We start from the raw sequence: 16,019 nt of genomic DNA, 5'->3' as shown, positions 1-16,019 counted from the left end.
TAAAAATAAACCTTCGCTAGTACACATTACAAAGAAGTCAAAAGAAGAGTATAAGAATCTGTTTGTATGTTATCAGTAAGAATCCCTCCAAAGAGTTTATCTGAAAGCAGAAGTTCTTTCACCTCAGTTTTTACTGATAACTTTCCTAGTTCTCTGCCTCTAAAAACTGTTTCTTTAATTCTCCTTTCTGTTGCCACATGTTCTTTTCATCTGTTCTTCAGTTCTTCTTGGACTGAATCTCCTGGCAAGTTCTAAAGTTAAATACTCATGTTACTCCAATGAAAAACATCAACTTAATTACAGGATGCCTCCATGTAGTTTTGAAAATTACAAGTAGAATCCACTGAGCAGGAAAGCCACCACACCTGTGGAAGCTGTTAGTGGATTTATAAATCAATCAGTGGCCAAAGTGACTAAATTTGGGAAGTTCGCTGGAGAATAATAGTAGCATTAGATTTAATTTTTTTATGGCTCATTTTCACATGTATTGTGCATGTAGAGAATAAGCACAAATTCATACCTTGCTCCTTGCTATATATCATCAGAAGGCAAAACTTGCGGGACAAACCGCAGATAGCTTTAGTCGGTAGCGCCTGGAGAGCGCCAAACCTTTCTCCATGTGGTTGGCTAAAGCAGACAACAGGATCCGGAGCACTTGGGGAACCAACGTATTCTCCCCACTTCAAGCCTTTTATCCACGGTAATGGACTCTAAAATCAAGCACAAAAAAAGGTTTGAATTAAAAGGTGGTAAAGAGTTTTCAGAAAAGTATGATTTCATGAGTAAGTGAGAATCATTCATATCACACAGTAAAGACTGCTAAAGTGTACTAAAAATACTAGAAAGACAAATATAAAGCACTGTAGCATTATCAACTAAACTATTAGCTTTAAGGGAGTTCTCCCACTTCTTTAAGGGCTGAGATAGCAAGCTTGTACTTCAGGTAGTTTAGTGAAAAATACAGATTTCTTTCAATGCAAGGATTCAGTTTCTCACTGGACTTTAGGGGGAAAAAAGCGTTTGAAGTGAAGAAAGTTGAACTGTCCTACAGACAACAAAACAGCTGAGGATGGAAGGAAGCACACTGTGTTTACCTACTATAGGTTTGCACAAGGATTCCAGAATTCATCACTGAAAGTATAAAACTGGTTAAGTGAAATGCTTTCCAACACCTATTTGCTATAACCAAGATAAATTCAGACCTATCTTAGTTTGACACAAAATACATCACAAATGCAGAAAAACAGTTTTCACTATCACTTTACTAATTTTGTGTATTTTCTTTAGAGTACAACATGGGTAGTAAGTTCAGTTTTAGGAAGGAAACTGTAAACATAAGGGTACAATAAATACAGCACATGAATGTTAATTAAACCATCTTGCAAATCAAACTGACTTACTGGATACACTATTTCTTTGGTGTGTTCTCTGGTTTCTCTGAAAGCAAACTGCACTAGTAATCCCATGGCAGCAGGAAGTTCTCCTTCCATGATAAGCCTGGATCCAGGTCTGCTAACATGTGCTGCATGGAACAGCTGGCGAGGTGTTTGCCCATACGTTTTTATCATTGTTTCAAGGGCTCTTCTCTGAACAGGATCCTCCACAGCAGAAACATCCATCCCAAAATAGGTCTAGAGTGGAAAAAAGGTGGGGGGGAACGGCATCAAGAATAAGCTTGTCTTGTTTGTCTTTGGGAAAGATTTCTCCACACATGCAACATAAATTTAGAGACAGACTCTTCAGTTGGTTGGTTAAGATTTGGACCAGACGCCATCCCACAATGGCTGTGCTGATTAAAGAAAGAGCCACTGAGAACAGTAACCTTGTCACCACTTTATCGGAGAGAACTACCACTGAGACTTATCACATGAGCTGCTCCTACTAATTCCATGACTAATTTCTGTCAAAGATGTTTTCTTAGTAGACCTTTACTAATCTGTGCAAAACCAGAAGGGTTGCTGATGATAAACAAAAAAATTGAAAAAGTTTTTTTTCTGTACCTCTTTTTAATTTATATATTAAAGTTCTGGTTTGGGGTGGGGGAGGGAGGAAGATGCATCATATTTCAGCAAAGTGGAAATTCTTTCTCTACTCCATAATTTCTCCACATACTTTTCCTCAGTCACACTGACAAAGGTCTTGACTTTTCACCTTAAAAAACAATGAATGCACTCATACAAAATTAATATTTTAAATTCAAAGTAATAACTAAACGAATACTTAAGTGCACAAAAAAAGGGAAAAGGAAGGAAAGCATTTGGATGGCTACTTCAAAAGAAAAAAAGCCACCACTGCCAAACACTACTGTTTTATTAACTCTTCCAGCTGCAGAATGACCACTGAACATATTTGAACGCATTTGAAACCAGGACCCCCTGGCTGACCAAACCAGTAGTAAGGATGAAAGCTAAAGAATACAACCCGAGACATCCGTGTTACAATTTAGTGAAACTCTGGAAGTCTTTACATTAAATGAAGACTTGTTTGAGATTAAATTTACTGAGGGGAAAGTGCTCAGAGGGACAAAACGTAAGATGTACATGAAGGCAAGAACACAAATAATAAGCCCAGGACAAACCAAACTATTTTAATCGTATCAAAAGCTGCAGCACAATCTGCCTAAATCAAAGGCTTCTTTTGAAAGACGGAGCAGGTACACACAAACACAATACCTGTATACCACTGCAAACAACTACCCAGAAAGTCTAAACCCCATACCTGATCATCCCCCATGCTTATCTCAAGGCAAGAAAGACTAACAAACTCATCAAATCTCACAGCAGTCCCTGGGATCTTATCAGTTCCACATTGAAACGGTTAAAGTCTTCACGAGCAAGGGATCTTGCTTCATGCTGGATATTTTCCAAGCAAACCGGACTGAACTTCCCCCATTAAGTTACTAAGTACAATGAACAAATGCACTGCTTAACAAATACTTACTGCAGGATGAAAGACATTAATAGCCTGAACAGAGGCCTTGCCTTTTTGCTTATAACCGAACACCAAGTCAATCCAGTGACAGATTGTCTGGGAAACGTGGTCAGATTCCAAAGCCTGACGATGAATCAAGATGAATAGACGAGGATCGTTACGAGCCCAGGGTGGAAGATTAACATGGTTAACTCTGTCGCCATTTTGACGTACTCCAAAATCAAAACCTAGAAACAGGGAAGTAAGCATTCCAACATTTTAGTCGACAGTAACTTCAAAAAGGTCTTTACAGGGTTCTATGAAAGCTAACCATTAAGCACAGCCATTGCTGATCAACAAAGCAGCACCATTAACAAGTGCCCCCCAAACACATTCAAGCTGTACATAGTCATTCAAATGGAAAAATCAGAGAACTGGGAAACAATTTTGCACCTCTGACAATCATGAAAAAACTTCCCTTAAGTCCTACATAACAGCTTTTTTAGCATATCCTGCAAATTTCCCCCAGATTTCTTCCATACATCTACTACTTAGCATATCCAGTCAAGAGATATAAATGTTCTCAGTTTCAACCCATAGGCTCAACCACACAGCTGTTTCAGGTATAGAGTTTTGTTACCCTCTTAGTGTACCTTCTCTGTTAACTAGAAAGTCGGGAAGGTAGAAAAATTCTGGGATAAGCTCCTTTACATCAGTCATTGATTCATACGAAGAAAGTCTCCAGGTTGTATTGGTAGAGTGAAAAGTTCTGTCTGGGATGTCAAAACTTTGATCTGTAAAGAAATCCAAACTGAATTGGTTACATCGATGACAGACATGGTAACAGTTGCACATCTGCCACTTCAATTAGTTAACTGCTCTCCTGTCAGCTGAGAGCATTTAGAATCCTTCTGTCTCAATTACTATGTGTTACACATGGACTGCAAGTCAAATATAGGTCAGCTTTTTATTCTACATACATTAATGTATAAATATAAGATGTACAGCTTTATGGTCTAGCTTGGTAATTTCATAATAGGTCTACTATGAAAGCATACCAGATTTAATTTTACCACACTCAGCTATTTAGAATTGATAACTTGTGCTAAACAGAGTACATATAGCATTCCTGGGTCATTGGGACAAGGCCCAGATGTGAAATGCAAGTACAAGCAGAAGTAACCTTACCTTGATAGGCTAAAAACATTTTAGTAAAAGGTGGCAGCCTAACTAGGAAATGAAGCACAGTTCCACTGTTGGAATAATGAGATCCGTAGTGATATGGTTGAACAGGGGGCATTGGATCATCCTCTCGTGCTCCTTTACGGTACTCTTCTTCCAAATACTAGTAAAGTAGTAGGAAAAAAAAAGAAAAATATCACAAACCTCCTACTTAGACTGCATTCCAGTAAAAACCAAGAGCTTGACTGAGTCATTTAGGAATAAAGCTTTCAGAGGAGCACACATTTAAAAACAATTTGGAATCAAATACACTTTAAGGGTCTAAAGATGTGATCACTTTTACAACCCAGTTAGGTATCAAAGTCCTAAGTCAATTTAAATGACCTGTTTTCTTGACTACTTTTGCTTTCCCTCCGTTTTCTAACACAGCAGACTCATTGTACAGGCCTTTCAATACTAAATGGAAGACACATTTGCAAATAATACACTAGACGATGATCATATAGATATAAGTTTGAAGGTCCAGCTGCAGATGCTTTCATTCCCCAGCATGTTATTTCCTACAGCCTTTAAAACATTCTAAAGAGCAAAAAAATCAGAGTACTGTAATCACAGCAGGGCATGTTAAAATAACAGTTACTTGAGGAAAAACAGCTTTTCTGTATTCAAACAAAAAGAATAGCCACAAGTTCCACTGAAGTAATTTCAAACAAACAGCAACAAGTTATCTTCTTGATCTTTAGGGATCTTTAAATATATCTATGTTCATATGTAAGAAGATACCAATTTAAGCTCCTCAGTAGTATCACATGGAAAGACTAAGTCAATTTACAATTCCAGGTACAGGAACAGACACACAGGTTGCAAGCATGTTATAAAAAACAATTCACAGAAAACATAGCACACTGGAAATAAGAATTCCATAGACAAAAAATACTGCATTTGTGGTTTATTTTTCCTCCATCAATATATGTTAAAAAAGTTAAAGCCCTCATATCATTTATACAGAGGAGAAAGGCAAGAAGCAAATAGTTATCCAAATTACCTTATAAGTATCCACATAACGATCCTCCTTTTCTTTAGACTGCACTGCTATTGGTTTGACCAGATTTCTGTAACAGAAGTAGTACTGATATCTTGTCATTTTTATAAAGGTGTTGATTCACACCATTTAATAATGCTTTAAGAATAACGCCTTTAATATCACCTTACAAGAGAGTTCAGAGAATAAAAAGGTCACTTTTAGTTAGCACTAAAGGCAAACTCAGATCCACAGGCTACCCCATAGCACAGTAACAGACAAGAAGTGTCTCTGTCAAATCAGAGGCGTCCTATAAAGGCAAAGATTTTGTGCGCACAAATGTTAAATTGGCTTAACGGAAATGTATTAGTCTGAGAATTCACAATGAAGACAATATGATTTTGTAACTGGCCAAGTAATTTTCAACATTATTTCCTTTTCTATTTATTTTTTGCTAATTGGCCTGGAAGTCTTTAATCACATGAGTTTAAACATACAGCTTTTATTTAAACCTGTGGACTGTCCATATCCTATTAAGACAGTATATAAGTCCAATTTGTAGCATCCTCTGAATAGACACACTCATAATACTAAGCATTTTATTTAAGTATCTGAGGTGAAGCAGCCACTTATTGTAAAAAGCCAGAGTTATTATGGATTAGGCTTGTCCCTGAATAGTTCCATTGATGTACGTGTGCATTTTAGTACAATGAAGATAAAAAGCTAGACTGGATGATCAGTTCAAGTATCTGAAAATAACCAGTTTCAAACATTTCATATTACCTATATACTGATGGATCATTTAGGTCCAGCGTTTCATTGGTGTAGTCAGAAAGTATAAAAGGAAATACTGGATATTGCATGAGATCATTGAAGGAACGGCCCGCATGTTTGTTTAAATGAGTCAGATATTCAAAGTTAGTAATCTGTCCTGTGCACCACAGGTGGGTCAAAGCAGTAATGTTTCCATATTCCAAAAGGTTAGGCAAGTTGTTAGTTAAGATGTTGTGGTACACATCATCACGGACCTAGAAGAAAATATCATAGACTTAATCATATAATTTAAAAAGTTTCAAACTACCAAGACTTAGTAAGTTTCTCTCATTTTACAAATTTCCAGATATGTGCTTTAATGGAATAATGTTTGGTATTACTAAGATTCTTTCATGTCTTAGTACATCAGAGATGTGTCTTACAACATGATTGTGTTTGTCTAGAAATCTAGCTGAGCAAACTTTTTTCAAATGTATTAGGCAGAATTTAATCAGTCCATGCAATAGGTCTCCTTAAAAACTAATGTATGAATGTACATGTTATGAAGACACAGCAAAATACTTTGATATATTATTATGCATCAGTGCCACATTACCTTTGTATTATCAAAAGCCAAGAGTAAAGTTCTGCCATTTGTCAGAAATATTTCCACAGCATTGTCTCTTAACTGCCACCAGCGCTTATGAACTTCCTTAATTTCCTCATAGGTCCAAGAAAATGATGCTGGTTCGGTTTCTCCATGAAAACTCTGCAGAATTTGCAATTGAAAAAGTTATTTTAAATAGTACATTTCCCAAACAAGAAACCCTTCAATGTGTCCACACAGCATACCATAAGGCAAACTGAAGTTTTGCTGTGATACTTTAAGACGTGATTTTCTTCATATATGTTTCCTATCCTCCACTCTCCTCAAGGCAGTGGGCAGAACATCATGCATGCTCCTCAGCTGCTCTAGTTCCCTATCCAACACTAGCACGCAATGCCGTATTTTCATGGATGGTCTCTTAAGCTAAAATAGTGGACAACCAACCAGAGCAAGCAAGGCTTTGCCATGAATCCCAATTCTGACAGTTCTTCAACATGACAAAGCAATAAAACAGCTGGTAACATCTTAAGGCACAGGAGCTGTGTGCCTACTCAATGCAAGGAAGAGCTCCCTGAAAATAGTTTTAAACTCTCAGGGTATAACCCATATCTTGATTTTTTTTTTTAAATATCTGTTGGATGTATAAACTTAAATAATACATCAGAGCCTTTGTATATCATAAGGATGAGGTCAGTTCCAGTTTCCTCCATGAAACAGCCCCCTTGTATAAGGGGGGAGCTAGAACACCCTATATAATGGAAAACTCAAGAATCAGATGCTGTAGAGTACAGCACAATTCATACACTTCTGAGTTTGTGCTTCCTAGTGCTCCAGCTTCCAGTAAGGCAAGTTCTCAGGTGCAGACCAAAGCAAGCTCTGCACACTTACGCTGATGAACTCAGAGCAATGGACAGCAAGGTGCAGAAGCCTCCCCACATCACCCCTCCTCATTCCCTCCCAGCCCCAGGACCACATTTTCTGCTATCCCCACCGATTCCACAGCCAGGGGCAACAGAAGCAACACTGAACACAAACTAATCAGTTTGGCTGCCCTTGCCCAGAGACTCTAATACTCCAGCAATCTGAGTGGCAGTAGACAAAAGCTACTTATGGTAATAGTTTGGAAAAAAATAAAGCCGGACAATATGCTCTAATACTTACCAAATTTTCAATTGTGTCTGAAGCGTTGTCTTCAACAAAATACATGCCACATTTTCCTGCAGGAAAAAATAGTTGCAAAGAGGTACCTAATACTACTACTTGTATAAAGCGTCTTAGTGTTATATAAACAGTGTCCGGGAGTTAAGAATACCAATAGTACCCAGGTAAGATAGTACTTGACAGAAAAAATTTATCATTCCACACCTTTTAGCAAGTGGTCTGCCACTTTAAAACTTAACTACAGTCCAAATAGCACTCAAGCAAACAGTAGGGAAGAAAGGCAGAACTGATCTATAAAGTACATAACCCATAAGTAGTCAGGCAACAGCTCAATTACTTAAAAAAGTAGCCAAGCTTATAGATACAGCAGAATCTTGTACAAGAAAGATATTTATGAGGACTGACACTTCTACTTACCTAGCAACAGTTCACCAGCAGTCTCTCTAGAAGGTGCTACACTTATACATCTTCGATTAACTCTGAAATATTTCAAAGCGTATTATTGCTTATGGATTTATGTACCTTTCAGCATGTACCTAAAACTAACAGCCTCAAAGACTAAGAGTTTCAACACCATGACTCTAATGGTTCAAATCCCAAGCAAGGAAAGAAAATAGAACCTCAGCTTTCTAAACTTGTGTATTAGTGTATTTGTATTTATTTCTGTATGTGTTCTCTGCAGTTAGTTCAGACAATATTAGTGCCTGTAATGGGTGGTAAACTGACACAACTGCAGAGCCGAGTAACACAATAGTAAAAGCAGAGAGGGTGAAAACACTATTTGCTTTTGAACACTGATGGTAAAACCTACTAGATCTAGCAGCACTGCATGTCTTAGTTGTCAAAGGGACAAATAAGTAAAGAAATCCCATCAAATTATCCCACAGAAGTCCCATCCCAAATCACACCAGATGGCATTTGCTTTTACTGATTTTTTTTTGTAGAGATAGACTGTTTTAAGACTTCAAAAATGTACATGTTGGTAGCTCTGATCTTTTGCTATGAGTATAGCAAAAAAACCTATTTTTGACATTCATCTCTTATCTCAATATTTTTTATGTATATTTAGACAAACAAGTGAGAACTGTTTCATTGGAATAGGAGAAGGTAGGAAAGGGAGGTGTTACCCAAATCTTACCTTATATGTTCACTTGCAGCTTTGTCCTTAACAGTAGAAGAGTGAGAAGAATGCGTTTTGTCTTCAAATAGGTAAGATAAAGGAGTTTTTATCACACCTATAAAAACCACCACAAATAAGGCACTAGCAGTCATTACAATTCAGATATACTCCTAGAAGATGTTGTAATTACCTTCCTGTTTCTGCCTGTCTGGGAGAAGGTACTTGTTTGGGATAGTTAGGTAGCACCTCTGCAAGCGGCGCCTCTCTCTGTTTGGGCCCTCCGTTGGATCCAGTTGCCAAGAAGTTGGGTAATAGACTGGGTCATACCAGAGGGCTCTGAAAAAGAACAAAGTATGTTCGAGCTTGGCAGCAGAGGCAGTATATATGCTTATTCATTCTGGTTTTATTTAAATAGTAGAAAGGCAGAAGTTTCACAGTAGTATACTGGGCAATTATTTCTGAAAAATATCAAAAGACTGAATTCTATAGTTTATTTTCATGAGCTATCCCACTGACTAATGAGCTACTACTATAAGACTGCTCTTAAGTTACTAATTCTGATAAAGACAGCCATACAATGCATCCAGTACTTTATTTTGACAACTCAGCTGCTGCAAACACGACATAATACTAGTTCTGCAGTGGTAAAAATACCATTGTTTGGTTTCTTGGCAAGATTTAACATAGTTTGCTCTGCACAGATTAGCAAACACAGGATCTGCATGCTAATGCAAATAACATTACCCAAACAGTGTTTTGTTACTCCATCAATGTAATGCAAGAAATGAAAACTTTGTGACATTCTTCATTCTATTAGGCATGGCAAAATGTATGTAACAAAAATCCTGTCTGAATGGCATAGACTACTTTGCTACTCACCCTAAAAATAGGGGAATAAATCAAGCATTTTACAAGTCTAACCATCAAATGATTAGAAAAAGTAATTAATTCTAATTTTAATATCATCTACATTTTATGTGCCTCTAAGTAGAATGAGATGCACATGTCAGGCATCAAGTCTCTCTTGCTTTTTCACTGAGATGAGAACAACTTACCGATCATGGGTAAGCTGCTGAACAAGTTCCTGCCAATGTCTGCTGGCACTTAGCTCTGCCTTATACATCCCCCTGATGTGCTGGATTACCTTCTTCCTTTCCATTCCTTGTGACAGAGACACAGCTTGCGTGATGTCTCCAGCTATTTTAGAGATGTCTTTAGATTTTGTATCCAGACGTTGAAAGAGACTGAGGAAAAAACAGTTCTGTTTTAAGATGTCAAATAAATGCACTAAAACGGTAGGCAAGACACCAAAACCCCTTATAAAATACAATCAGTTTGGCAGTAGATATCCATAGTTCTTGTTACAGCAGATGCAGAGCCACTTAGCCCACGTAATTTTCGTAAGACTCAAGAACACCTTCTGCTGCTTAGCCTTCAAAAACACTATTACTTGTGGCCAAAGACAAGACAAGCCAATCAGAAGATCAATGGCTATATATTAGCAGGCTTTACTAATTAATGTATATTCATTACAATAAAAATCTGAAGTAAGAACAGTAATTTACCACTGCTCAAACACCTTAAGGTATTTAACATAGTAAAGTCTTATGGCTTATCTGGACAGACTTGACTAAGCTGACCTTCACAGTTACTGCCGTTGCCTACATTGAAGCATGTTGTGTGTGCATCTCAGATCTGATCTCTCCGGCAAAGCCCAAGATGTAAATTAATGGAAAGAACCTCTTAATCTGCTACAAGCTACCAAAATTTACATTATGCCAAGTAGCAGCAGCCTGTGTAGCTCACAAAAGCGTTCAAATACTATGCTGAATATAATGATATTTTTATTCACTGAATATTGGGGTTAGTTGCAAGGACATTTGCCTTACATATAATTGCACAGATCACAGCAACAGGAGAGGCGGCTGGACAGGTACAACAGCTGTAAAATTACAGGTGAAATGCCAAATGTGCAAAGAATGAGTCAGTATTCTGAAGTTCACAAAATGCCATTTATTATACAACCTATCAAAATGCATATACCTACAGTCAAGTTGCTTTTATAATGGTAAAATAAAAAACCCTGAAAACTAGCGGTACTGTTAATTTGAAATATGATCTATAGTAATCACATAGGCACCTTTTCAATGGTGTGTACTGAACAGAGAACATTCTTATAGAGTTCTTGCAGCCCCTTTAAGGTGGCACTTACTTTTGCCGATTATTAGCCATTGTCTTCTCCCAAGCAGCTTTGTTTACACCTTCTTCTATCTCATATTTCTTCTGATCCTGAATGGAAGTTTTATACATTACTTTTTTTTTTCCAGATGGACAAAATAAGAAAGGAGAGGCTAAAGGATATGCCAATTTAAAAAAGGAAAACTGACAAAACTGTTCAACTAATCTTCACAGCATTTTAAACCATCAAGACTTCATTTCAGTTAGTGCAGTTTAATTATATTTAGTTATTAATTTTTTTTGCAAGAAACCATAATTTCTTTATTTTTTTCCTGACAATGGGATACTAGTAGCTTATTATGAACTCTCACCTTTGCCTGAGTTAAGTAACATGCTTAACCAAGAAGCATTAACCCCTAAGCTTGTTGTAAAGCGCTGAGTATATGCAACATATTCAGAACCCAAAGAGAATCCCCAAAAGCATAAGCCATACACCAAGCAAACAAAACTGCTGTCTGCAATAAAACTCTAACCCCATGTAACAGAATTGTCTCAAATATACTGGTTTTGAACTAAAGTTTTTATTTATTTACAAACCTCTTTCAAAGCTTTTATTAGATCCGGTTTTGGTCGTGGGCTCAGGGGAATGCATTTATAGCCACAACATTTCAACGTAATCACAAAGTCTCCTGCTGCTCTTTGTTCTTCTTTGGTCATTTCATCACTGTGACTGTGCATTAACTCGTATAAGTAGAGCACTAATTTAGGTCCATGCTAGAAGATGAAAAGAAGGGAAGAAGGGAAGAGGGGAATGCAGACGTATGGTCATTTTCATTTCCACAATACAACACTGAGCAGTTCTCTTCTCCAACTGTATTCCCTTTTCTAGTCAGCCTGGACAAATGTCTTCTACTAATTTTTCTGTGATTTAAAAGGAAATGGCTGCTTTAATGTTTGCAGGCAAACTTCTATGAAACTAGAAAGAACATGCTGAATTTAATCCTCCACACAATAAAACTTCCCCCAGCATCTTGTGACTTTTTAAATGACTTACACAAAAGTGAAGTTTCTTTTCCAAGTACTCTGCTCCTGCAGCCTTATTTATACTTCAAGAAATACGTGCCAGAGACTCCTAATTTTGCCTGGCAAGAATGCTACACCTTATCCGATTAATCAAATTATAGCTGACAGATAATGAAGTGAAGCAGACACAGGCCATATATGCACTCAACATAACACTTCCTCAAAGAAGTCATTGCTAGTATATCAGCTCTCTTCTTACTGGTGAAAGTTTTAATTTAATAGAACAATATCTACGTAATCAGAAACACTTAACTGTCATAGGTGCATCCAATAAGTACTGTCTCTCCTTAGCATACAGAGACTCAAACCAGGGCACGTCTTAATTTATTTCATTCTTACAGTTTCTCCAACAGCAACATTCCTGCCAGATTCCTGATCACAGCTCTAAAATGCTTTCTCTCAAGCTTGCACTAACAGAGTACAATGAAAAAAGCTTTTTCTGACAAACCCAGAAAAGTAGGGAGAAACTGTTCTATTCGAGTTAAGAACTTAGAATACACAATCCCACTTTAAGAATTAATAAAGACTAAATAAAAAGAGATAGAGTACTGCTTTGACTGAAGACTGACTGCTTCTTAAAATTGAGTGGCAACCAGTTCTTACAACTTTCAGGAAGTCTGCAGTTAAGAGTTCCAAGGCAAGGGTAATTCCTTCATCAATCTGCTCTTCAGGGTACCTTAACTTCTAGCATCTCAGTAAAATTCTTAATGTTGAAACTACCACCACCTTTTGTTTCTGCACTACACAGGACATACAATGTTTGATGTGCTACAAAGTCAACACACCCAGACATAATCCTATCTTGCCTCTTATAGAACTATCTACCTTCAGGATAATATAGCTACTGCAGAGGTACAGAGGCATTTTGTATGACACAACTTCGTCATGACACTAAACACTGACAGAACAGCAGTGAATAACTTTACAATTATTTAGAATTATATATGGCTAAAGTTTAAACAAAAGAATTGAACACAGGTTTTACAAACTTCTCAAAAACTCCTGAGCTTACTTGCAAAGTTGGGCTAAGACAGTCACGCATAATCTCTTGATGGTTTACTTCCTGTACCATCTCCAAAGCCTGCCTTCTCTCTAGCAGTGGCCTTGCTGGAGACAAGTTGTACACAAGAAGCCTCCCAAGTTGGGTACGGAACGTGTCCTTACATGACAAGAGGATTCTCTTCCACTGCTGCTTTGGTGGGTTTATTCTGCTGGTGCCCTAAGTAAAAGGGACAATTTTTTAATTTTACAGGGATAGGGCTTCCTTTTACCAAGTTTCTCACATTACAAAACAAACACAGTTCACATGATCAAATGTAAGATGAAAAAAAGATTTCTCTACAAAAATAAAGAATTTTAGTTTACTGATTATTATTACAGATTAAAAGCATTCTCCTAAAAAAGAAAGAAGGGTTTGTTCATTCTAATAATAAGCATATTTTTCCTCAATCTGCCACTATTAGGAATGCAACTCCCAGTTAAACTGGATATTCAGTTAGAGGGACTATACAAAAATCAAAAAAGTGAAAATTGTAATGTAGAGGGTTTAAAAAAAATCAAGGGGTTTTTTTGTTTGCTTATTTTAATGAATAGCTCTTCTATGTTAATCACTAGTTTCAGAAACAAGGCACCGGATTGAGGTGTTTGTGCTCACAAAATGAAACTTGCCATCTTCAAGAAATACTACAAGTATAGCATGATGGAAAGATAACAGACTTAATTTTCCAGAGCTAGAAAGAAAATTAAGTTGAGCTACTTCTTAAAAATACAACTTAAGAGAAATAGAGGCATGAAACAGTAAGTTAAGTTTTCCAATGAAACAATTTCAAACTACCTAAGTGAAACATGATCTCCTTGGAAAGGTTGACAAGCTAACATCTGTATCCTAGAACAGAAAACTTTCAGCCCTTTGGCAGCAATTGGAAAAAAAAAAGAAAGTTCACGTTCCCAACTCTAAAATATGTTAGACAAATTGCTCAAACTCTCCATCATCTGTGGATGCACAGCAGATCTTGTTTTATAGGCTCCAGCAAACTTAAACTTTGATGTTTACATGAGCAAATCTGCACTACAGAGCAGCCTAACCTCTGTGTGCTTGTTCAGGAAGCAGAATGTTGCTAAATGTTAAGGTAAACATTAGAACAGATGCAGACATTATTTTACAGCTGCAGGAACAACTGGGAAGCTGAACATAGTTTTTAACGTCACAGCTGAATTGAGAGAGGCAGTAAGAAAAGCATTTACGGACAGAAGACTTCATGCATGAAAAGTTCCTAATAAAGGAACCTTGTGAAATATGCTTTAATGTGGGCAACATCTAATTACTTACAATGGATACTTTGACTCCTTCCACCAACATTTTGAACATTTCTTTAAGAAAAGGATTTGCTCTGCTAGGCAGTTCTTGCTGGCTTTCCTCTTCAGGAACTTCCAGCTGGGATGCTGAAAGTCTGCTTTGACTTGTGTTCTCTGTTATACCCAGTACGTCAAGGCACTCTTCAGTAGATGCTTAAAATTTAAGAGGCACATATTGATCAGTACCATCTCAAGCAAGACAATCCTATGACCCTTTAGTTGGCATTAAATCAAATACTGCCTTTAGTACTATACTTACCATACTTTCTTTCTCTTATTTCTCTGAAATTTGAGCTAGCCCCCAAAGTCATCAAGACTTGCTAATAAACATAGCCATTTCATTAAAACAGGCAAACTGATGCATTTTAGAAAAGCAGATGCTCCCTTTGGCAGAGCTAAATCTTCAGGTAATAATTCAGGCAGTTAACACATGAATAGATTAATGTGGAAATAAGACAACTTATTCAGTTCATTCAGTTAAAAACTGTATCCAGATTGTCAGTTACATAACACTGAGAGACAAATCACTGGGAGAATGATGTTTTATCATTAAATCCATCAAATTCTGTGATTCTGTGAAATTAGCATCAGTGGTATTACTTTCCTCTCAAACACTTCAACACTCCAAAAGCAAGAATCCTTTTTTCATATATCACTACATTGGCTCTGTCAAAACCAAGGAGCAGAAAGAAATCCCACCTAAATAAATGAGCCTGTTAACAGCTAGGACAGTCAGCCTCTGCAACCTTTGTATGAACTCCGTCTCAGTGGCTTGGACAGGATTTTCTTGGCTCATTCTCCGCTGCATCATCATGTTGAATTCCTCACTGGCTAGTGAGCGCATTTTCATCAGCAGAGCATCAGACTGAGCAAGGGAAAACTTTCTGGAGCCTTTAAGTAGAGAAGCATTAATAGCATCCTACTAAAATGCACTAAAAAAATTCATTCAGCAACTGCTTTCATCCAAGGAGTCCACATAATTTAAGGAAACAAAACATTTGAAGTACATTAATACTGAAGGGAACATAAGTGTCATTTGGGTGTTTTTATTTTCAAATAGAAAATGTTTTAAAAGACAAAAAAAATTAAAAATCCAAGAAGTGATACCATGAAATAAGTTATTCTCAAGATCAGATCTATTCTACAACTCGCATATTTGTGAAAAGCTGATTCTAAAAAAGTTACTTTTATTCCTGTTTTTACTGTATAATTAGGACAAAGGATTAAAAATTGATACAACAAAAAAAATACTGCATATCAGAAAGCAGCTTTATCAACATAAATGAGGAGTCAGTTATATTAACAGCATAAACACATTTTGTAACACACATTGCCACCAATTTTGCTAGAAGTAGTATTTCTAATAGTATTTCTTCTACTATTCCTTTAACTGGCAGGCTTTGACTGTACTTGCTTCTTTCAGAAATAACTATTTATCTTTAGCACCTTACCAGATTCACCAATATAAAATATTTTCACTACAGTTACTAGGCTGATGGAGGGGCCTCAAAAGTGGGCCATATCAAGTGAAACATTCCTATAGTAAACAGGGAATAATAGTGGTTTGTTTTGGTTTCTTAGAAAACTCAAATATAGGTCAGGTTTTTAAACTATATCTTCCACAAAGTCTTAAATGCAGCTTCATTTAT

At 36.9% G+C, this 16,019-nt stretch overlaps 1 protein-coding gene across 3 annotated transcripts in view; it reads right to left on the bottom strand.

The window, feature by feature from the left end:
* The window catches only part of LYST (lysosomal trafficking regulator), an 87,489-nt gene that overhangs the window by 29,381 nt on the left and 42,089 nt on the right, over positions 1-16,019 (bottom strand). For all 3 annotated transcript variants that reach the window (XM_086482341.1, XM_009960969.2, XM_009960970.2), the window contains exons 27-44: positions 15,070-15,261; positions 14,345-14,523; positions 13,028-13,234; positions 11,530-11,706; positions 10,967-11,043; positions 9,810-9,998; positions 8,945-9,090; positions 8,773-8,869; positions 8,052-8,113; positions 7,635-7,690; positions 6,483-6,635; positions 5,897-6,141; positions 5,138-5,204; positions 4,099-4,255; positions 3,564-3,704; positions 2,941-3,158; positions 1,401-1,631; positions 521-710 (exon numbers count right to left, since the gene is read on the bottom strand). In XM_086482341.1, coding sequence (XP_086338467.1) covers positions 521-710; positions 1,401-1,631; positions 2,941-3,158; positions 3,564-3,704; positions 4,099-4,255; positions 5,138-5,204; positions 5,897-6,141; positions 6,483-6,635; positions 7,635-7,690; positions 8,052-8,113; positions 8,773-8,869; positions 8,945-9,090; positions 9,810-9,998; positions 10,967-11,043; positions 11,530-11,706; positions 13,028-13,234; positions 14,345-14,523; positions 15,070-15,261 — 2,784 coding nt within the window. The remainder of the gene's footprint in view (positions 1-520; positions 711-1,400; positions 1,632-2,940; positions 3,159-3,563; positions 3,705-4,098; positions 4,256-5,137; positions 5,205-5,896; positions 6,142-6,482; positions 6,636-7,634; positions 7,691-8,051; positions 8,114-8,772; positions 8,870-8,944; positions 9,091-9,809; positions 9,999-10,966; positions 11,044-11,529; positions 11,707-13,027; positions 13,235-14,344; positions 14,524-15,069; positions 15,262-16,019) is intronic.

Source organism: Leptosomus discolor, chromosome 2 (genome assembly GCF_034619465.1).
Source record: "Leptosomus discolor isolate bLepDis1 chromosome 2, bLepDis1.hap2, whole genome shotgun sequence".
In the NCBI taxonomy this organism is placed as follows: Eukaryota; Metazoa; Chordata; class Aves; order Leptosomiformes; family Leptosomidae; genus Leptosomus; species Leptosomus discolor.
Note: the sequence above shows the minus strand (reverse complement) of the source record. Positions and strands in the feature narration are given on the sequence as shown.